General features: G+C 42.9%; 1 protein-coding gene across 1 annotated transcript in view; it reads right to left on the reverse strand.

Annotated features, from left to right (window-relative positions):
* TMEM201 (transmembrane protein 201) overlaps window positions 1–17,134 on the reverse strand; it is an 83,989-nt gene that overhangs the window by 46,400 nt on the left and 20,455 nt on the right. Inside the window, exons 4-6 of the mRNA XM_082273055.1 lie at window positions 12,251–12,427; window positions 9,685–10,031; window positions 8,411–8,614 (exon numbers count right to left, since the gene is read on the reverse strand). Of these exons, the coding sequence (XP_082129181.1) occupies window positions 8,411–8,614; window positions 9,685–10,031; window positions 12,251–12,427 (728 nt within the window). The remainder of the gene's footprint in view (window positions 1–8,410; window positions 8,615–9,684; window positions 10,032–12,250; window positions 12,428–17,134) is intronic.

Below are 17,134 nucleotides of genomic sequence, written 5' to 3' on the forward strand. Positions count from 1 at the left end.
CACAGGGTCACAATGAACGCCAAGCACATAGCACAATGGCAGCAAACACATCCAGTGTGTCCCCTCACCAGTATACAATAAAATAAAAATGACAAAACGCACCTGTTTGCAAACTAAACCTGTTTTTAATGCATAATGTTAGGTTAATTCAGTTGTTAAGCAGACTGGTTGGTGAGTTGAGCTGGGAATTTTTCTGGGTTTTGTTAACTATATAGATCAGACCAGAACAAGAGACAAATGAGGAGGAAAGAGGAACTTTGTTCCAAATCAGGGACAGTTTGGAGCTATGGTAATGCTTAGGTTTCATGATTGAAAGAACTGAATTCCAATGAATACAAGGGGTGGACCAGGGACAGTCAGACAATGGAGGAAATGGCTAGATGCTGGACATCCTCCAGCCAGAAAATTATGTGGGCTCTATCTGATCTGCTATAGCTTCTAATGCACATTGTGAGAAGATGCGTTTGCAAACGTGTGCTAACTAGGCCCCTGTTTTTAACGCATACTGTTAGACAGGCTCTGAGGAAGTTAGCGCCTACTGGCTAACGAAACGTGTCAGAATGTCATCACGCTTGCAATGACAGCCCGGAAGCAGCCCTCCTGCACACAAGCAGCTGAATGGGAATGCAAGGAACGATCCAATTGTGAATTTTTCACTGCCAGAACTTGAGAGGTGGATACTAAGATATAATAGCATGTGCATTTGGTCTGCTTCAGGAGATATTAACGGAGGGCGGTAAGCGGGGCTTGATTTCCCTTCCACATACCTTGCATACTTCGCATACTCTGCATATTTCTCCAAAGACGCCCACACTCGATAAAGCTACAAGCTCTATTCACTCCATCTTCCCGGACTGATTCTGAACTCTCCATTCCATTTACATTTGGGATTTCTACCTCGGCAGGAGCTTATTGGTTTTAAATGCAACCTATGTTATCAGAGGTCATTGGACTTAGCCCTCCTTGAGTAATATCCCAATCATACATCAGCTGCTGTCCGACACCCAGAGCTATAGCACTCTACTGTTGACCGAAAGCTTAGCAAATACTGCGTTCCACAATTAATTGTGATCTGTCCGCACAGGACATATTTCTAATTGCTTATGTTTAAGTGTGTGACTGGCTGTGCAGACGTGTGTTTGTGCAGTGGCTGCAACCGGGTTTAGACAACGCTGTCTTTTTAATATGTTTTATTAGTGTGGTTAAGGCAATTGCACTGCAAACCATGATTTTTCTAATTTGAGGTGCTAATAAAGTTAGCCATTTCTTTTCAACCTCTGTATCCCTTGTGACTTTCTTGGGTTAATAACTTTTTCCTCCTTTATATTTATTTCAGGTTCTTCTATAGCGCTGTCAATGTACGCAGCGCTTTACATATACATATTTTATATGCCTGGTTTTAGTCACAGACTGCACCGTATTATTTAGCTATACAATAATGGTGATTGGTTGAAAAGCTACGATTTGTGTACTGGTGGTTGATCCAAGATTACCCTTTCATTATTGTTAGACAGGTTAATTCCGTTGGTAAGCAAACTGGTTGGTGAATTGAGCTGGGAATTATTATGGTTATGTTTTGCATGTGTTGCCCTTCCATGTGCTCCTTGCTGTGAAGGCCAGTTATAGGTTGTGGGGGGGGGGGGGGGGCAGGGGCCATTTTGTTTGCTACATGCAATATCATCCTGGCAAAAGATTTAGGGCCCTTTCACACGGGCGTTCCGCATGTCCGTACATCATCCTATTTTTTTGCGGGTGATATACAGACATAATGTATGTCAATGGCATTGCGGATGACCATCCGCTGACATCCGATTTTCGTCCTTTCAGTTCTGTTCCGTTTTTTGGAACGGAACCCTATTTTTGTTCCATGTAAGAAACGGAACGGATGCAAAATCGGATGTCAGCGGTGTCATCCGCTGACATCCGCAATGCCCATAGACATACATTATGTCCGTATATCATCCGTAAACGGATGGGATGATATGCGGACATACGGAGCAGATGACAAATGTCATCCGCTCCGTGGAAAAAAAAAAAAAAAAAGTGCCGGAGCGGATAGCAATGCGGTCCGCTCCGTGTGAAAGAGCCCTTACATACATAAAAAGCAGTTTCGGGTAACCTGTGCTGACAGAACAGTGGTGCTGCGCATGCTCATACCACGACTGTCTCTAATACTTTGAGTCATTCACCTAGAACAAGCATTCAGCGTGAAAGTCAGAGCTTCTGCTTTTGCAAACCTGTTCAAAAAGTCAATGGCTTTTCAAGTATTGAAACCCTTGAATTAGCATGACAGCCAGCATTTTAAAAGATGTTCATTAACGGCAACCCACATATTCCCATCAGCACAGCTTACCTTTAAGTTTGAACATGCATGCAGTTAGAGATCAATGTAGAAAAACCATTCCACAAGTAACACTTCTGAGCATGCATAAGTGGCAGCATAGTCTCTAAACATAGAAAATACATGCCACAGATGAAATGGAAGGAAATCCTTTTATGGTTGATGGTTTACGTATCTCCCCCCCAAATTTTATTTTGTGATTACGGGAGTTCAAATGGTAATGTTTATAAAGTGTATAGTTTTAAAAAGCTTTTCTCAGGTTTTTCCTTACCCGGGACTCCGTTTTATTATAGGATTATAGATCTGTTTTTATACAACCTAGAGATTTTTGATATTATGTTGTCTGATTTGTGTGTCTATTGTGCCACAATTATGTAAATGTATTCGTATATATGTAAATTTATGAATAGGCAAATAAAAAAAAAATCCAGAGGTAACACTTCTGTGCATGCATGAGTGACAGCATAGTCTCTGCACAAGGAAAATACATTCCCAGATGAAATGGAAGGAAATCCTGAAGCAGTGAAGCACTGATTAAATTGAATGCTTTAAAAAAAAAAAAAATGGAGGCATTAAGGGCTGGCATTCCATTCCAAGCAGAAGATTGTATTAGAAAAGCAATTGAAGGAATGATGGTTTTGATATAAAAGGTATATTTGTGGATTTTGGGGGTGTTACAGTGAGTATGTAACAAATGTTTTCAATAAAAATTAATTTGAAGGAAAACCCAAGCATTGCTTGAATCAGTGACCTACACCAATACAAGTGTTGAACAAAATTTATCACTCCAGTATAGACCGGTGGTTTCAAAAACCGTCCTTTTGGTACTGAACAATTCACGTATTCCTGGCAAATTTAAATTACCGATTCTACAATGCTAGAAACTGTCAACCGTCTGCTGCCACCTGGAAGTTGGAAATCACCTGTTGCAGATATACAATGTTCCAAGAAGAGAACCCCAAAACTAACCATACAAATTTAAACGATTATCCCAAACTAACGGACAAAATTAGATAATGGGTCTGGCCAACCGAATCTAGTTCTTGGAAGATGGGGAGATTTTTACTAACATGTCTTTATAGGTCTTGGGTATCCCCAATTACTGGGACCAGCGAGTACATTAGCCAAAATGACTATTAGGAGAATATTGGTTGGAATGACCCTCTTGATAGGGTGTCCCATTCCTCAACAAAAGTTTCCCTGTATGAAGACTAAAGCAGGACACAAACCAGAAAAATATAAAAGCCTTGAAGGGCAAGTTAGAGAAAGCAAGCTTTCACTTTTCTACCTTGTGGTATTATGGTCCATGTACAGGTGTTTTCCCTGCTGCATACGCACAGAAAAAAAATGTATACTTATGCCTGCTGGGTGCAATCCCATTTACACTATTGTCAAAAGTATTGGGATGCCGGCCTTTACATGAACTTTAATGGCATTCCAGTCTCAGTTCGTAGGATTCAATATTGAGTTGGCCCACGCCAACTCTTCTGGGAAGGCTTTTCACAAGGCTTAGGAGTGTGTCTATGGGAATGTTCGACCATTCTTCCACGAGCGCATTTGTTAGGTCAGGCACCAAAGAAGGACTGGCACACATTCTCTGCTCAAATTCATTCCGAAGAGGTTTTTTTTTTTTTTCAGTCTAAGGTAAGGACTATGCAGGCCAGTCAAGTTCCTCCACCCCAAACTCGCTCATCCATGTCTTTATGGACCTTGCTTTGTGCACTGGTCCAAATCATTTGGTGGAGGGGGGATTACAGTGTGGGGATGTTTTTCAGGGGTTGGGCTTGGCTCCTTAGTTCCAGTGAAGAGAACTCTTAAGGCGTCAGCGTACCAAGACATTTTGGACAATTTCACATTCCCAACTTTGTGGGAACAGTTTGGGGATGGCCCCTTCCTGTTCCAACATGACTGCGCACCAGTGCACAAAGCAAGATCCATAAATACATGGATGAGCGAGTTTGGGGTGGAGGAACTTGACTGGCCTGCACAGAGTCCTGACCTCAACCTGATCGAACACCTTTAGGATGAATTAGAGTGGAGACTGTGAGCCAGGCCTTCTGTCCATCACCAGTGCCTGACCTCACAAATGTGCTTTTGGAAGAATGGTGAAACATTCCCATAGACACACTCCTAAACCTTGAGGACAGCCTTCCCAGAAGAGTTGAAGCTGTTATAGCTGCAAAGGGTTTGCCAACTCAATATCGACTTCTACAGACTAAGACTGGGATGGCATTAAAGTTCCTGTGCGTGTATAGGCAGGCATCCCAATACTTTTGACAATATAGTATATGTATGATAATTCTAAATTTCTATCATGCAGTACTCGCTCTACAACCAATACCAGGACAATTCTTGAAATATAACCGCGGTTTAGAAAGTAGGCTGCCCATCCAGCTACCCAGAAAACAAAATAATGTAAGCAAACAAATGCAAAATAAACATATATCATGGTCATGCTCATTCTTTAATCTGGCACCAAGTGCACCAAGGATAAATACAATGATTAAATAATTAAGTATAAATAACACCAACATTTATAAGAATCACATATATTATAATCTACATCTACCTCAATACTAGATATAAGATTTTGTGCCATTTGTAGTCATGATAAAATTGTGCTCATTGAAAAACAAAAAAATTAATACTTAAGAATACAAATTTGACTACAGCCATGTGTTGTAGCTTGCCGATGCACCAAAGCTTGCAGAACCCCATTCAGTTATTAAGGGCCAATTGTATTATTGTAAAATACAGATCTCAGCATGATTCAGGTGAAGCCCAAATATCAACATGAACGGCAGACATTTCCTATCTGTGGATGCTGCTGTCAATGCATTACCTGTTCTGGAAAAATTAAAAGGATAAGTTCACCTTTGGGAAGAGGATACATGTTGAACCCAGTTTTAGGGTGGAACATGTAACATGTTCCTACTACTGCAGCCGCTCCCCGACCTACCACCCTGACAGCGAGCTGGGGGATCTTCTACCCCAACTCCCCGTCACAATTAAAAAAAAAAAAAAGCCAGTTTGGGGCTCTGCCCACCCAGCTGCATCATTCACTGAGTTAAGTGACTGGGAGAACTACAAGTACTGACAGCCTTTAGCGGCTGTTGGCTTATAGTTCTAAGTGAACTACCAGGGTGCTGTTGAGCGCTCCAGCTAGTTCATGGTTTCTTCCTTTCATTTTGTAACTGCCTGCCCGTAAGGGGTACAAGCAGACAGCTTACACTGAGAGTCTGCAGGAGTCCTAATGGCGGGTGCCATTTGCAGGCTCCTAGAAAAAAAAAAAAATTGTTAACTTACCTGCAACAAAAAGATGTACATTTTGTTTAGTTTTCTTTACTAAAGTGAATATAATATATATATATATATATATATATATATATATATATATATATATATATATATATATATATATATATATATATAGGCAGTGGTGCACAGCTATAAAGGCGCTACTTTATTAGCGTAGTAAAAAGAGATTACAAGCTCTAAGATATGCCAAATATTTTTTTAACAGCCATTTCACTAAAATTGATTTCATAATAAGGCAACAAGCTCACATTTCACTGGGAATAATTCTAGCACCTACAAGATCACCGCATCGTGGTTACTTGAAATTGTACCTAGCTTATATTAAACTGTATGAAGGGCAGAATGAAATGACTTTGATCTATCAGTGCTTATACAAGAATATGAAGAGAAAGTGTTTCTAGTCAAAGCAACTATACAGGATCCAACTAGCGGGCAGATTTGGCTGCATCAGCCCTGAGCTGCCATTACCGTGAAAATGTGACCAAACCAGAAAATCCAGTCTGAAGTGGGCTTCACGTGCGCACTGCACAATGGTTTCTGTAATCTCCAAGAGATCAAGAAAAAAATTTTAGAGTGTTAAATTGTCCACAAGCTTTGTGTACCTTTCAGGGGCTCTGAAGGTGGGATCTTAGCACAAAAATCCAGCCCACACCCCTACCACACATTCGATTTACATAGTGGAAGACACAGCAGGAGATAAGAGGGCAAAACCAGCAGAAAGTCTTAAATCTGCACCAATGGATAAATGCCCATCAGTACTCACACACAACCAAAATGTCAGATTTGGATGGACGGACACTGCTTTTAAAGCCAGCTATAGCTGGTTCAAATCTTGGCCAGTTCAGTAGGGACCGGCTGAGATTTGATCCATGTACGGACAAGTCCAATAGTACCCAAGTCGTTCCATCATTCGACTTGGGTACAACCAGCATGTTGGATTTTTAGCATGCAATTATTGCCAGTGGCTATAGCCGCTTACAAATCGCTGTTCTCCGGGCAGAGACAGCTCCCCACGCCCCCTGGAGAATACAACAGCTCCCACAGGAGGGATTCCCCATCAACACTGACTGTTCATGGAGGAATTAAGCGATTTTCTTTCCTGCAACCCGAGGTTGCAAGAAAGAAAAATCACAATCTATGGCTTGCCTAACACTGGTTAGCTGAACTTTAAGCCCAAATTGTTTTTGGTTGGATTCTATGCAGCAAATGAAATGTCAGTCAGGTCAAAAACGTGTTAAATAGTTAGTGTAAAAGGTGATGTGTAGGCAATCGAAGTAATAACACTTATTGGTGATGCAATCACTTAGTATTAAAATAACACACATGGAAATTAAACTAGTTCACCCCTATTATAGGCTACAAAATGAGGTTTCAGTCCTCAGAGCTAAATACAAAAAAAAAAAATCATTTCTTAAAAAAGCATTACACACAAATCACATGGGGAAAAAAGATGAGATCCCAAGTAAAAATCATGATTCTCAATGGTTAATCATAATCGATTAAAATAAAGCTGCCTTATGGTAATTAATTTGCTGGGATAAAACCAATGCAACTATGCCTAAAGGGGGTTGTCTCATCCCTGAATGACTTTAAAAGTGTACGTGTAGCTACCATAAACTGCTTTTTAGATTAAACAGCAGGTGCAAATACAAACTTCGGTTTCCACGCATCCCAGTGGCCATGAACCCCCAAGCAAATGGCAACTAGTGCTAGGATGGTTGAACTCTTCTCACTCACACCCATTGGCCAACCAGGGCCAAAAAGCAGAATGGGAAGAGCAAGAACTTTTGCAACACTGTTGGGTTGCTTTACTGCCACCTGGGTGTTGGAGCCCCCATTGCCCTTTGAAGAGAAATCAGAACTAATGGAAAGGCAACTGTAGATATAGAATACTGAGGGTGGTTTACGAACTTTAAAGTAGGGGTCTGGGGAAGTGCGTTACATTAGTTTTGGATTGCAAGTAGAGAGTTAAAAACTGTAGAGATTCACTGTTTGCCCATATTCTGGAGATTTTCCTCTTACTTCCTGTTCCAATGATTTTTGCCACCTAGTTCAAAAAGTGTGAGAAAATCTCCCCAATAAGGGTCACAGACAGCAGACCAACTACAAGTACACTTTATTCGAGATTGTAGTCACGCTCTTTTTTTTAACGTCTACTTATGCTCCTTGACTATGTCCTCCTATTTCCTGGAAGAGGTTTCCGATACGTTCTGTGGTCCTTGAATCCTAGGCAATGAACATACCAAAGCCAAGTTATTTATCAGGGCATTGGTTCTAAATCATGGTAACTAGGCAGGGAAATTTATATTGAACAGGGGAAAAAAGAAAAAAAAAAAAAAAAAAAAAAAAAAAAAAGAAGGACAAAGGAGGAGTCAAAATGTTCAGCAAAATAAAGTCATAAACCTAAAAAAAAAAAAGCCACCTAAAAGGTGGACAAACCCTTAAAAGGTTAACGACATTTCCTGAGAGGGGTCTCCTGTTAAATGGCAGTCCTATTACTAGCGATAGCCGATTCAGACAACCAATAAGAAGAGACCAGAAAGTGCAGGGAACCAGCCTAACAAAAAAAAAAACAATAAAAAATGGCACTGAAGAGTTTGGCTGATTCTAATACTGAACCGCACAGAGATGACTGGAGGACAGTGATGGACGGGAGAGAGGAGAGGAGAGGAGTGGACAGATGTACAATGAACAGCTGACAGTGGGAAGTGTGATTTTTCTGGTCCCAGGGTTCACTGTTCTTGATCTGACCTTCGTGGCCGCTGTCTCCGTTGACTTGTTGCTTTCCGCGTGGCCACCGCAGAGGCAAAACCGACCAGGCAACACAAGGATGTTGTGCCAAGCTTGGCAGTGTCGAGCCAGCTTGGGGATTCTTGCAGAAGGTAGGTTTCTGCTAAATAGATGCCTGTCACCAGGGTCCACAGGAAGGACGCACAAGCGTCAACTCGCCGCATCCTTTAAAAAAAATAAAATAAAAATCAATTAAAAATATTTTTACAAATTTAATAGATCTGCAAGAGAAAACTGGGAAATGGCCAATTATGGGCTTGAGAATTAATTCAATTCTGACATGTACTATGTATAAAGTTTGCTTTAAAAAAAAAAAAAGTTCCTCTCCTGCTACCTATTCTGTAGATATCTGTATACTCCCCAATTTTAAGTCTGCTCTGGTCCGGTCACATAAGCCACAGCTCCAGCTCCCCAATGTCTGTGAACGGCTGCTGTAGGGGAGAGGAGGGAGCACCTATAATTGCTGGGACATGGGAGACTGCGTGACGTTATGGCTCCCAGAATTCCCAGCAATTGTCGAGTGCTGCCTGACAGGGAAGCAGGAGATGTGGGATCATGTGACCAGGGCAGACTTAAAGGTTTTAGGCAGGACAGGTAGCAGGTGGGGGAATTTTTAAGCATGGTTAAGTATCGTTTAAGCATTAGATTGGAATTTCACTTAAGGTTTCAAATACAGGTGAGAAGTGTTAGAAACTGTTCACAGCTGTCTGTCCTCACTGCTATATTCTTCCCTCACTTCCTGTTTTGACACAGCCAGGCAGTAAAAGGTCCTCACCAGAACAGGAATTCTCTCATCCAAAACAAGCAAAAGGAAAGCTTTTACCCTTGCATGTCCCTTTTAAAATTCAAAAGTTTCAAAGCATATGGGACGTTCCTCCATTCTAGAAGCACAATAAAACACAGGCCTTGCGTTGTGCACCACCAGAATATTAAGCCCCACCTCCCACCAGGCCAATGCGACAGCCTTTACCAGCCACTGGAAAGCTAGCATTGGATTGTTAACTGTAAGAGGGCAGGGCTGAGTTAGGAGCCAGAGGTTAAATCCTATATATAGCTGGGATCAAGGGGATCCCTCATGTCAATGGAAATTGTTTGGAGACAAAGTTACTTACAGGCACCAAAAGTTGCCGAAATCAGAAAGTAGTCATGTTGACAAAAAGGTCTGGTTACTCTGTACCTATTGCACATACCTAATATTTTAAGAAAATAAGAAAAGAAAGCTTAGAAAGACTGACCTGATTCGACCGGCTAAGACCATGGCGAAGATGCAAGCCAAGAGACCCAAGACCACTAAGCCAACTTGATGGTTTCGCCCAAAGTGCCATGCTTCGTTAATGCTCTCCAGTGTATGCTCAGGGAGGAGATCGAGGACCCCCTCCCAGAAAGTGGGCTGCTTCACATCTGGCTCGGAGGTGTTCCCGATGTGTGCTTCAAAGCGGGAAGTTTTTGTCAAGGAAGGAGGAAACAGATCCCTGGAACCCAACCAGGCCACAGACACCAGGAACATGCAGCTGAGGAAGGCCAGAAAGCGCAGGACAATGACTGGCACAGGAACCCGCAACCACGAGGAAGTGGAAAAACTCTGAAAGACACAAGAGAAGACATTAAATTAACAGGCATTGTGACAAGGATCAAAGAGGTTCCTCACCTAAATAGATATTGATATGAGGAAAGAGTACCTTCTCCTCAACAGTGCAAGTCTTAGAAGAACAACTGTTAAAAGGTTTGTGGGGCACTATGCTGGCTGAAAGCAATAGGGTACTGTGACATTGGGATGACGGTCAAGCCATCACACTATGCCACTGACACACAGCATTTGCTTTAGCTCCAGTCTGCCATTCAGGGGCAGGCCGGAACCTTGGTGACCAGACAAACTTGAGAACATACCACTGTTTCCAGAGCTCAAGTACAGGTTGTTTTCTTGCTGGTCAAACCTATTTATGCAGGTAAGTAGTCTAAAAGGCTACCTATAGCGCTTGCTTTAAAATAATTGTGATAAAAGTGAATATACTAAACTTCATAAAATTAACAAATATAATGTGTAAAATTGTAAATAGATCATATTCCGTATATCAAATATAAAATTCAAAAAAGTCCAATATATATTATAAAGGGAGTCCTTTGTGCAAATTTCCTAATAAAAAATCCAATATATGTGCAGTATGAAGTGAGTCCTTTGTGCAAACTTCCAGAGAAAAGGTGCAAGTGTTCAGCGCGATGATTACTCTGTCCACTCAGTAATAATTCTAATCTTTGTGGTATCACTGTGACAAAGGTAAGATTCAATCACTTACCAGACGTTGTGGGTCATATGTGCCTCATAGCACTATGACCAATCAGGCTTGTATAGCCGTCCAGGCTAAAAGGTCTTTTTGGCTTGCTTCGGGTGGATAGGGTGGTAGGATCTCCCTCTGTCTCCTCTCCCCTTGTGCCAAAAAAAAAGATATAGAAAAAAAAAGGAGCTCCAAATAGTGCGATATCCTTTTAAATATTTTTATTCCCAATTGGGCAAAAATATATACACAGTATCGTGCAAATAAAAGCAAAACAGCAAAGGCAAATGATAAAAAAGATCGGGGTTTGTTTCTCCCCAATGCAGCCCTGGTATGGCCGCTTATGGTCGTGTGTTTCAGCGCAAGCCGATCAGCGTGGAAGCAAGCGGGAGAACTTCCGGCTTGCGTTCCACCTACGACACACGTTACCACGCGGTGCGTTCTAATCTGCCGCGTTTCGTCACTTCCGGTGACGTCTTCGGAGATCTCCAAAGACGTCACCGGAAGTGACGAAACACGTCAGTTTGGAATGCACAGCGTGGTAACGTGTGTCGTAGGTGGAACGCAAGCCAAAAGTTCTCCCGCTTGCTTCCACGCTGATCGGCTTGCGCTGAAACACACGACCATAAGCGGCCATACCAGGGCTGCATTCAGGAAAAACAAACCCCGATCTTTTTATCATTTGCCTTTGCTGTTTTGCACGATACTGTGTATATATTTTTGCCCAATTGGGAATAAAAATATTTAAAAGGATATCACACTATTTGGAGCTCCTTTTTGTATATCTGTTTTTGGCACGAGGGGAAGAGGATACAGAGGGAGATCCTACCACCCTATCCACCCGAAGCAAGCCAAAAAGACCTTTTAGCCTGGACGGCTATACAAGCCTGATTGGTCATAGTGCTATAAGGCACATATGACCCACAACGTCTGGTAAGTGATTGAATCTTACCTTTGTCACAGTGATACCCACAAAGATTAGGATTATTACTGAGTGGGCAGAGTAATCATCGTGCTGAGCACTTGCACTTTTTGTCTGGAAGTTTGCACAAAGGACTCACTTCATACTGCACATATATTGGATTTTTTTTTATTTGGAAATTTGCACAAAGGACTCACTTTATAATATATATTTATTGGACTTTTTTGAATTTTATATTTATGATATACGGAATATGATCTATTAATTTATAATTTTACACATTATATTTGTTAATTTTATGAAGTTTAGTATATTCACTTTTTATCACAATTATTTTAAAGCAAGCGCTATAGGTAGCCTTTTAGACTACTTACCTGCATACAATTTTTAATTTTCTATAGCCGCTGCTACGAATACATACAATATACTTATTCACCAAATTTATTCACAAAAATATTTTTATTATATATTTATTTCACATATTTATAAATTAAACACGTGGTGCGGGGCATATACACTAGTATATTCCTTACAAACCTATTTATGGCAGGTTTTCCAAAACGTTTACAATACATCATTTATAGGCAACCTCTCTCGTCTGCCTACCTGTACGTAACCCTTGTCCACCTCCCTCCGTTTCAGTTGGTGGTTCAGCATGATCGCCCTCAGCTGCCGGTTTTGGTGTTTGATATAAAATTCTACAGCAGTCTGGCATGGCCGGCAGAGTTTGTACATCTGTTCCAAGTGATGTTTGTATACCTCAATCTCCTCATCATATCGATCCTGTGAACAGAGAAATCAGCTTAGCCTCCCAAATCTAAGCATGACATTCCAGGGGAAAAAAAAAAAAACTCTTTACCCAAGTGGAAGCATACTTGGATTATGCAATGCAAGAAAATCAAATTATTGGTAAGGTCAGTAGAATCCTTTTCCTTAGGTTTTCAGAAAGTCAAAACACAGGACTGATCGCATCTTCAATAACAAATGGCCTTTATCCTTGACAAGCGCAACCTATTGTTATCTATGAAATTACCATGGGTATATTAAATTATTAGACAATAAACCTCTGAACATATAGATTGTCAGGTATAAGGTGAAGAGCCAGGACTCGCCCTTCCAGGAAAAAAAAAAAAAAAAAAAAAAAAAATCACTTTATTACGAGTGGGGTGTACAAAGTACAGTGGATTACACATATCAGCAACAAGTCTTAATCATAGCCTTATACCTCAATGTTCCATTAGTGTTGAGAAGACACTGAGCAGAAACACCCTCAGTCCACCTCCATGGGGATCTATCTGGACGTTGCAGTCTTTTTTTCTTCTGTCATTCCAGCATTTTATATTCATATAGTCACATTTTCATATTTCATTTACTGACATGTGCCTGCTGTACCATGTACTTGTATGAAAAAAGTACTCTTGTATGCGTTCCTACCAGTCCCACTGCTTTCATATTACAAACTGACCACACTAAACGAGAGAACTCAGCCTGCTCTCCGATGATTAGACTTATGCTGCACAGCTATTTACTGGGAAGTTCTGTGTGCTGCTGTTATCTCCTAGCTCTCTGAGCTCCTTACACATCTGACAGAGAATCGGACACTCATTAGCAGGAAGCCATCTTTCCTCCACATCCACTTAAATAAGACCATTCGCGATTTCATGGCCTGAATGAAGAAAACTATTCAGACAACCTACTAACAAAACCTTCAGTGTTTAACTTACTTAATCCTTCCTAGATTCCCCTCCAAGCCCCGGCACCCCCATCTCTTTCTTAAACCCCCCTTCCCAAAAATTGTGATTTTTTTTACTTCCCGTAAAATCCGTTTCTCGAATGTTTAGACGGACAAAGCTCCTGATCTCCTTAACCATTGGGTTATACTGCCCCCACAGGAGTAGGCAGAAAAAGTCTGGCTAGGCCTATAGGCAGTCCCAGGGGGTATACTCCATCTCTCTGCTATAGGTACTCCATTTTGTTACAAGCAGTGTCAAAATAATTACAACGCCATGGAGGGGTGGGTGCTGTGTCCGTTAATGAACATCAGAAAAATTGACTTTACTGTAAGTCAAAAATCCCATTTTCTCTTTCGTTCATTGATGTACACAGCTCCTGATCATCTTACTCAGTGGAACATCCCAAAGCAGTATTAAATATGAGGGGTAGGAACAGCAAAAAAAGAAATTCCCAAGGCTAACTATAGCCAACCCGGTAAACCGAAGCTCAACCAAAACAACTGGTGCCCACCTGAAAAAAAAACAAATACAACCCCAAAGAGGACAAGGTCCTCTAAACAGCAGCCTGCAAAACCTTGTGGCCAAGGGAAGCATCCAAAGATGGCAAAAATTCCACTTTATAGAACTTTGTGAAAGTGTGCACCAACTGCCTTGGAAACCTGCGTCCCTGACGCTGGAAGGCCCTGGAGGCACTAAGCGCTCGAGTAGAGTGCGCCTTGACAGGGAAATGAGGAACCTGACCCCTGATGGAATAGGCCTGAATTACTGTCTGTCTGATCCATCTGGAAATGGTCACAGAGGAAGCCGACAAACCTTTCCAAGGCCCAGCCGTGAGCACAAATAGGGAGTCTGACGTCCTAAAAGACTCCGTAGCTGCCAGGTACACCCTAATTTCCCAGACCACATCCAAGGCATGCACAGGAATTTCCTTGGGATGTTTTGGCCTAGGGACACAGGGAAGGCAACACGTCTTCATTCAAATGAAAATCAGAGACAACCTTTGGAAGGAACGACAGACAGATGAAGAAACTCCTCATCTCTGTGAATCACCAAGTAAGGTGAACAACAGGATAACACCGCCAATTAGGACATCCTGCACGCAGAGGTGATAGCCACCAAGAAGGCCACCTTCTGGGACAATAAGCAGGGGAATCACCAGAAGATTCTCAAAAGGAAGCTTTTGGAGGATTGAGCGCATCAAATTGAGCTCCCAATGCGGCAACAGAGATGGCACTGGAGGGACCAAGTGCCTAACTCCCTGAAGAAAAAGTACGCACTAGGGAGTATGTGGCCAAGGGTCGTTGGAAAAAAAAAAAAAAAAAAGACAGCTAAGGCCGACACCTGACCCTTGATAGTACTCAAGACCAGTTTCTACTCAACCCCCCTGTTGAAGAAAGATCAAGATCTAAGCCACCAAGAAAGAGCGAGGATGAATCTCAAGAGACTCACACCACGCAATATACGAATTCCACGTACCATGGTAGATCTTCCTAGAAGTGGATTTCCTAGCTTTTAACAGCGTTGGAATCCCAGACTCACGACAGTAAAGCAGGATGGAAGATTGGTCCTTGGGACAGCAGATCCTCCCAGAGAGGAAGCTTCCAAGGAAAGTTGGCGACCAGCCGCACCAGATAGGTGTACCAAGCCCAGCAAGGCCAGTCCAGAGCCAATAGGATGACCAGAATCCCTTCTGCCTCAAACCTGCGTAGAAGTCTTGACAGAAGCTGGAGTAGGAGGGAAGGCGTAAACCAGGCGATAACGACTCCAGGGGACCACCAGCACGTCCGTGGCATCCGCCACAAACCTCTGCACCTTCCTGTTGAGCCGAGACACTAATAGATCGAGATTGGGGATGCTCCACCAGAGACAACTCCGGATGAAAGGACCACTCGCCTTGGTCCAACGCCTACCGACTTAGGTAAACCACCAGCCAGTTTTCCACCCCGGGAATGTGTACAGCGGAGAGGGCAGATACGAACCGTTCTGCCCAGCTTAGAATGCTGGCTACTTCCAGAGCTGCCAGGACACTTGTGTCCCCCCCCCCCCCGGTGATTAACACAAGCCACGGCCGTGGCATTGTCCGATTAAATGTGCACTGGACAACCCTGAAGACGATCTGTCTAATGGTCCAGGCACAGTCTGATCACTTGGAGTTCCAAGACATTGATAGATAGTCTGGGCTCTTCCAGTGTCCAGAGCCCCTGGGCAGAATTTTTGCCCAGGACGCCTACCCAGCCAGACAGGCTAGCATCCTTGGTGACCACTGTGCAACACAAGGGGAGGAAGGAGTTTCCCAGCTGAAGCTCCGGAGAACAAAGCCACCATATTAAGACACCTTCGTTCCCCGGCTCAACCAGATCTTATTGTCCAGAGACTGCGGAGTCTTGTCGCATTTGGCCAGAATCTCCCTTTGCCACGGACCTCGTATGGAACTGTGAAAACAGAACTGCCTTGAAGGTAGACCCCCATCAGACCCAGCACCCGCATGCAAGTCCGGAGGGATGACCATCTGCTGGACAGCAGGAGACGAATTACAGCCTGCAGTTTCTGGAGTTTGTCCAGAGGAAGAAGCACTCTGGCTAAGGCAGGAGCACTCTAGCTAAGGCCGAGTCCAAAGAGACGCAGATTGCCCAGCTTTGTGGATGGAACCAGAGCAGACTCCTGAAAATTCATAATCCAGCCAAACTCCTGCAGAGTTCGTATGGTGATTTTCAGGTTTTCCACCAGAGTAGCAGGAGATTCCGCTCGCAGGAGGTCATCCAAGTAGCCCAGCTCCACGATCCCCCATTGGCCCAACAATGCCAGGGCTAAAACTTTTGCGACAACCCAAGGAGCAGAGGCGAAACCAAGGGGTAAAGCCACAAACTAATAATGCTCCTCTCCCAAGGTAAAGCGGAGGAAGCACTGGTGACTGGCACATATTAGAATGTGAAGGTAAGCATCTTTGATGTCCATAGAGGCAAGAAAATCCCCATGATGCAGGGATTTCACCACCGTGCAAATGGACTTCATCCTGAACTTCTGCACCAGCACAAAGCAGTTCAGCACCTTAAGGAGGACATCAGCTATAAACAAAGACTTATTCTTGAAAGGGAATACAATGAGACACTGGGCCACTAACTAAAACTAGAAGAAAAGCGGTTAACTAAAATACGTAAGGAGTTCTTTACTATCAGAGAGGTAAGGATGTGAATACTCTTCCACAAGCAGTGGTATCTGCAGGGAGCATCGATACTGTCAAAAAACTATTAGATGGGCACCTTAAACACCACAACATTTAGGGGTATACAATGTACAGTTAGCACTAACACACACACACACACACACTTGAACTGGATGGACTGAAGTCTTTTTTTCAACCTCCCCAACTATAACTATGCAACTATGTAAAAGGTCCAGAATTGGACGCACCTTGCCTCCCTTTCTGGGAACTGTAAACCGGTTTGAGTAAAAACCATGAAAACGTTCCAAAGTTGGAACCAGGTCAATCACCCCTTAAAGGAACAGGTCTTGCATCGCCCCAAACAGACCCTGTAAGCGGTCCGGGGACAGGCGCACTTTAGAAGCAAAGAATCTTGCCGGGGACGAGAGCGAAACTCAATCTTGTAGCCGGACCTAACGACTTTGTGGACACACTTAATGGGAAGTCCATGGGTCCGGAAACCAGCGAAGACATCCCCCCACCCCCGATAGGGGTGAGGGCGCACCTTCATGCTGAAGGAGCCTCGTCCACTGGTGTGAAGAAGCCCACTCTCGG

This window comes from Pelophylax lessonae (genome assembly GCF_965119305.1).
Source record: "Pelophylax lessonae genome assembly, chromosome: 12".
NCBI lineage: Eukaryota > Metazoa > Chordata > Amphibia > Anura > Ranidae > Pelophylax > Pelophylax lessonae.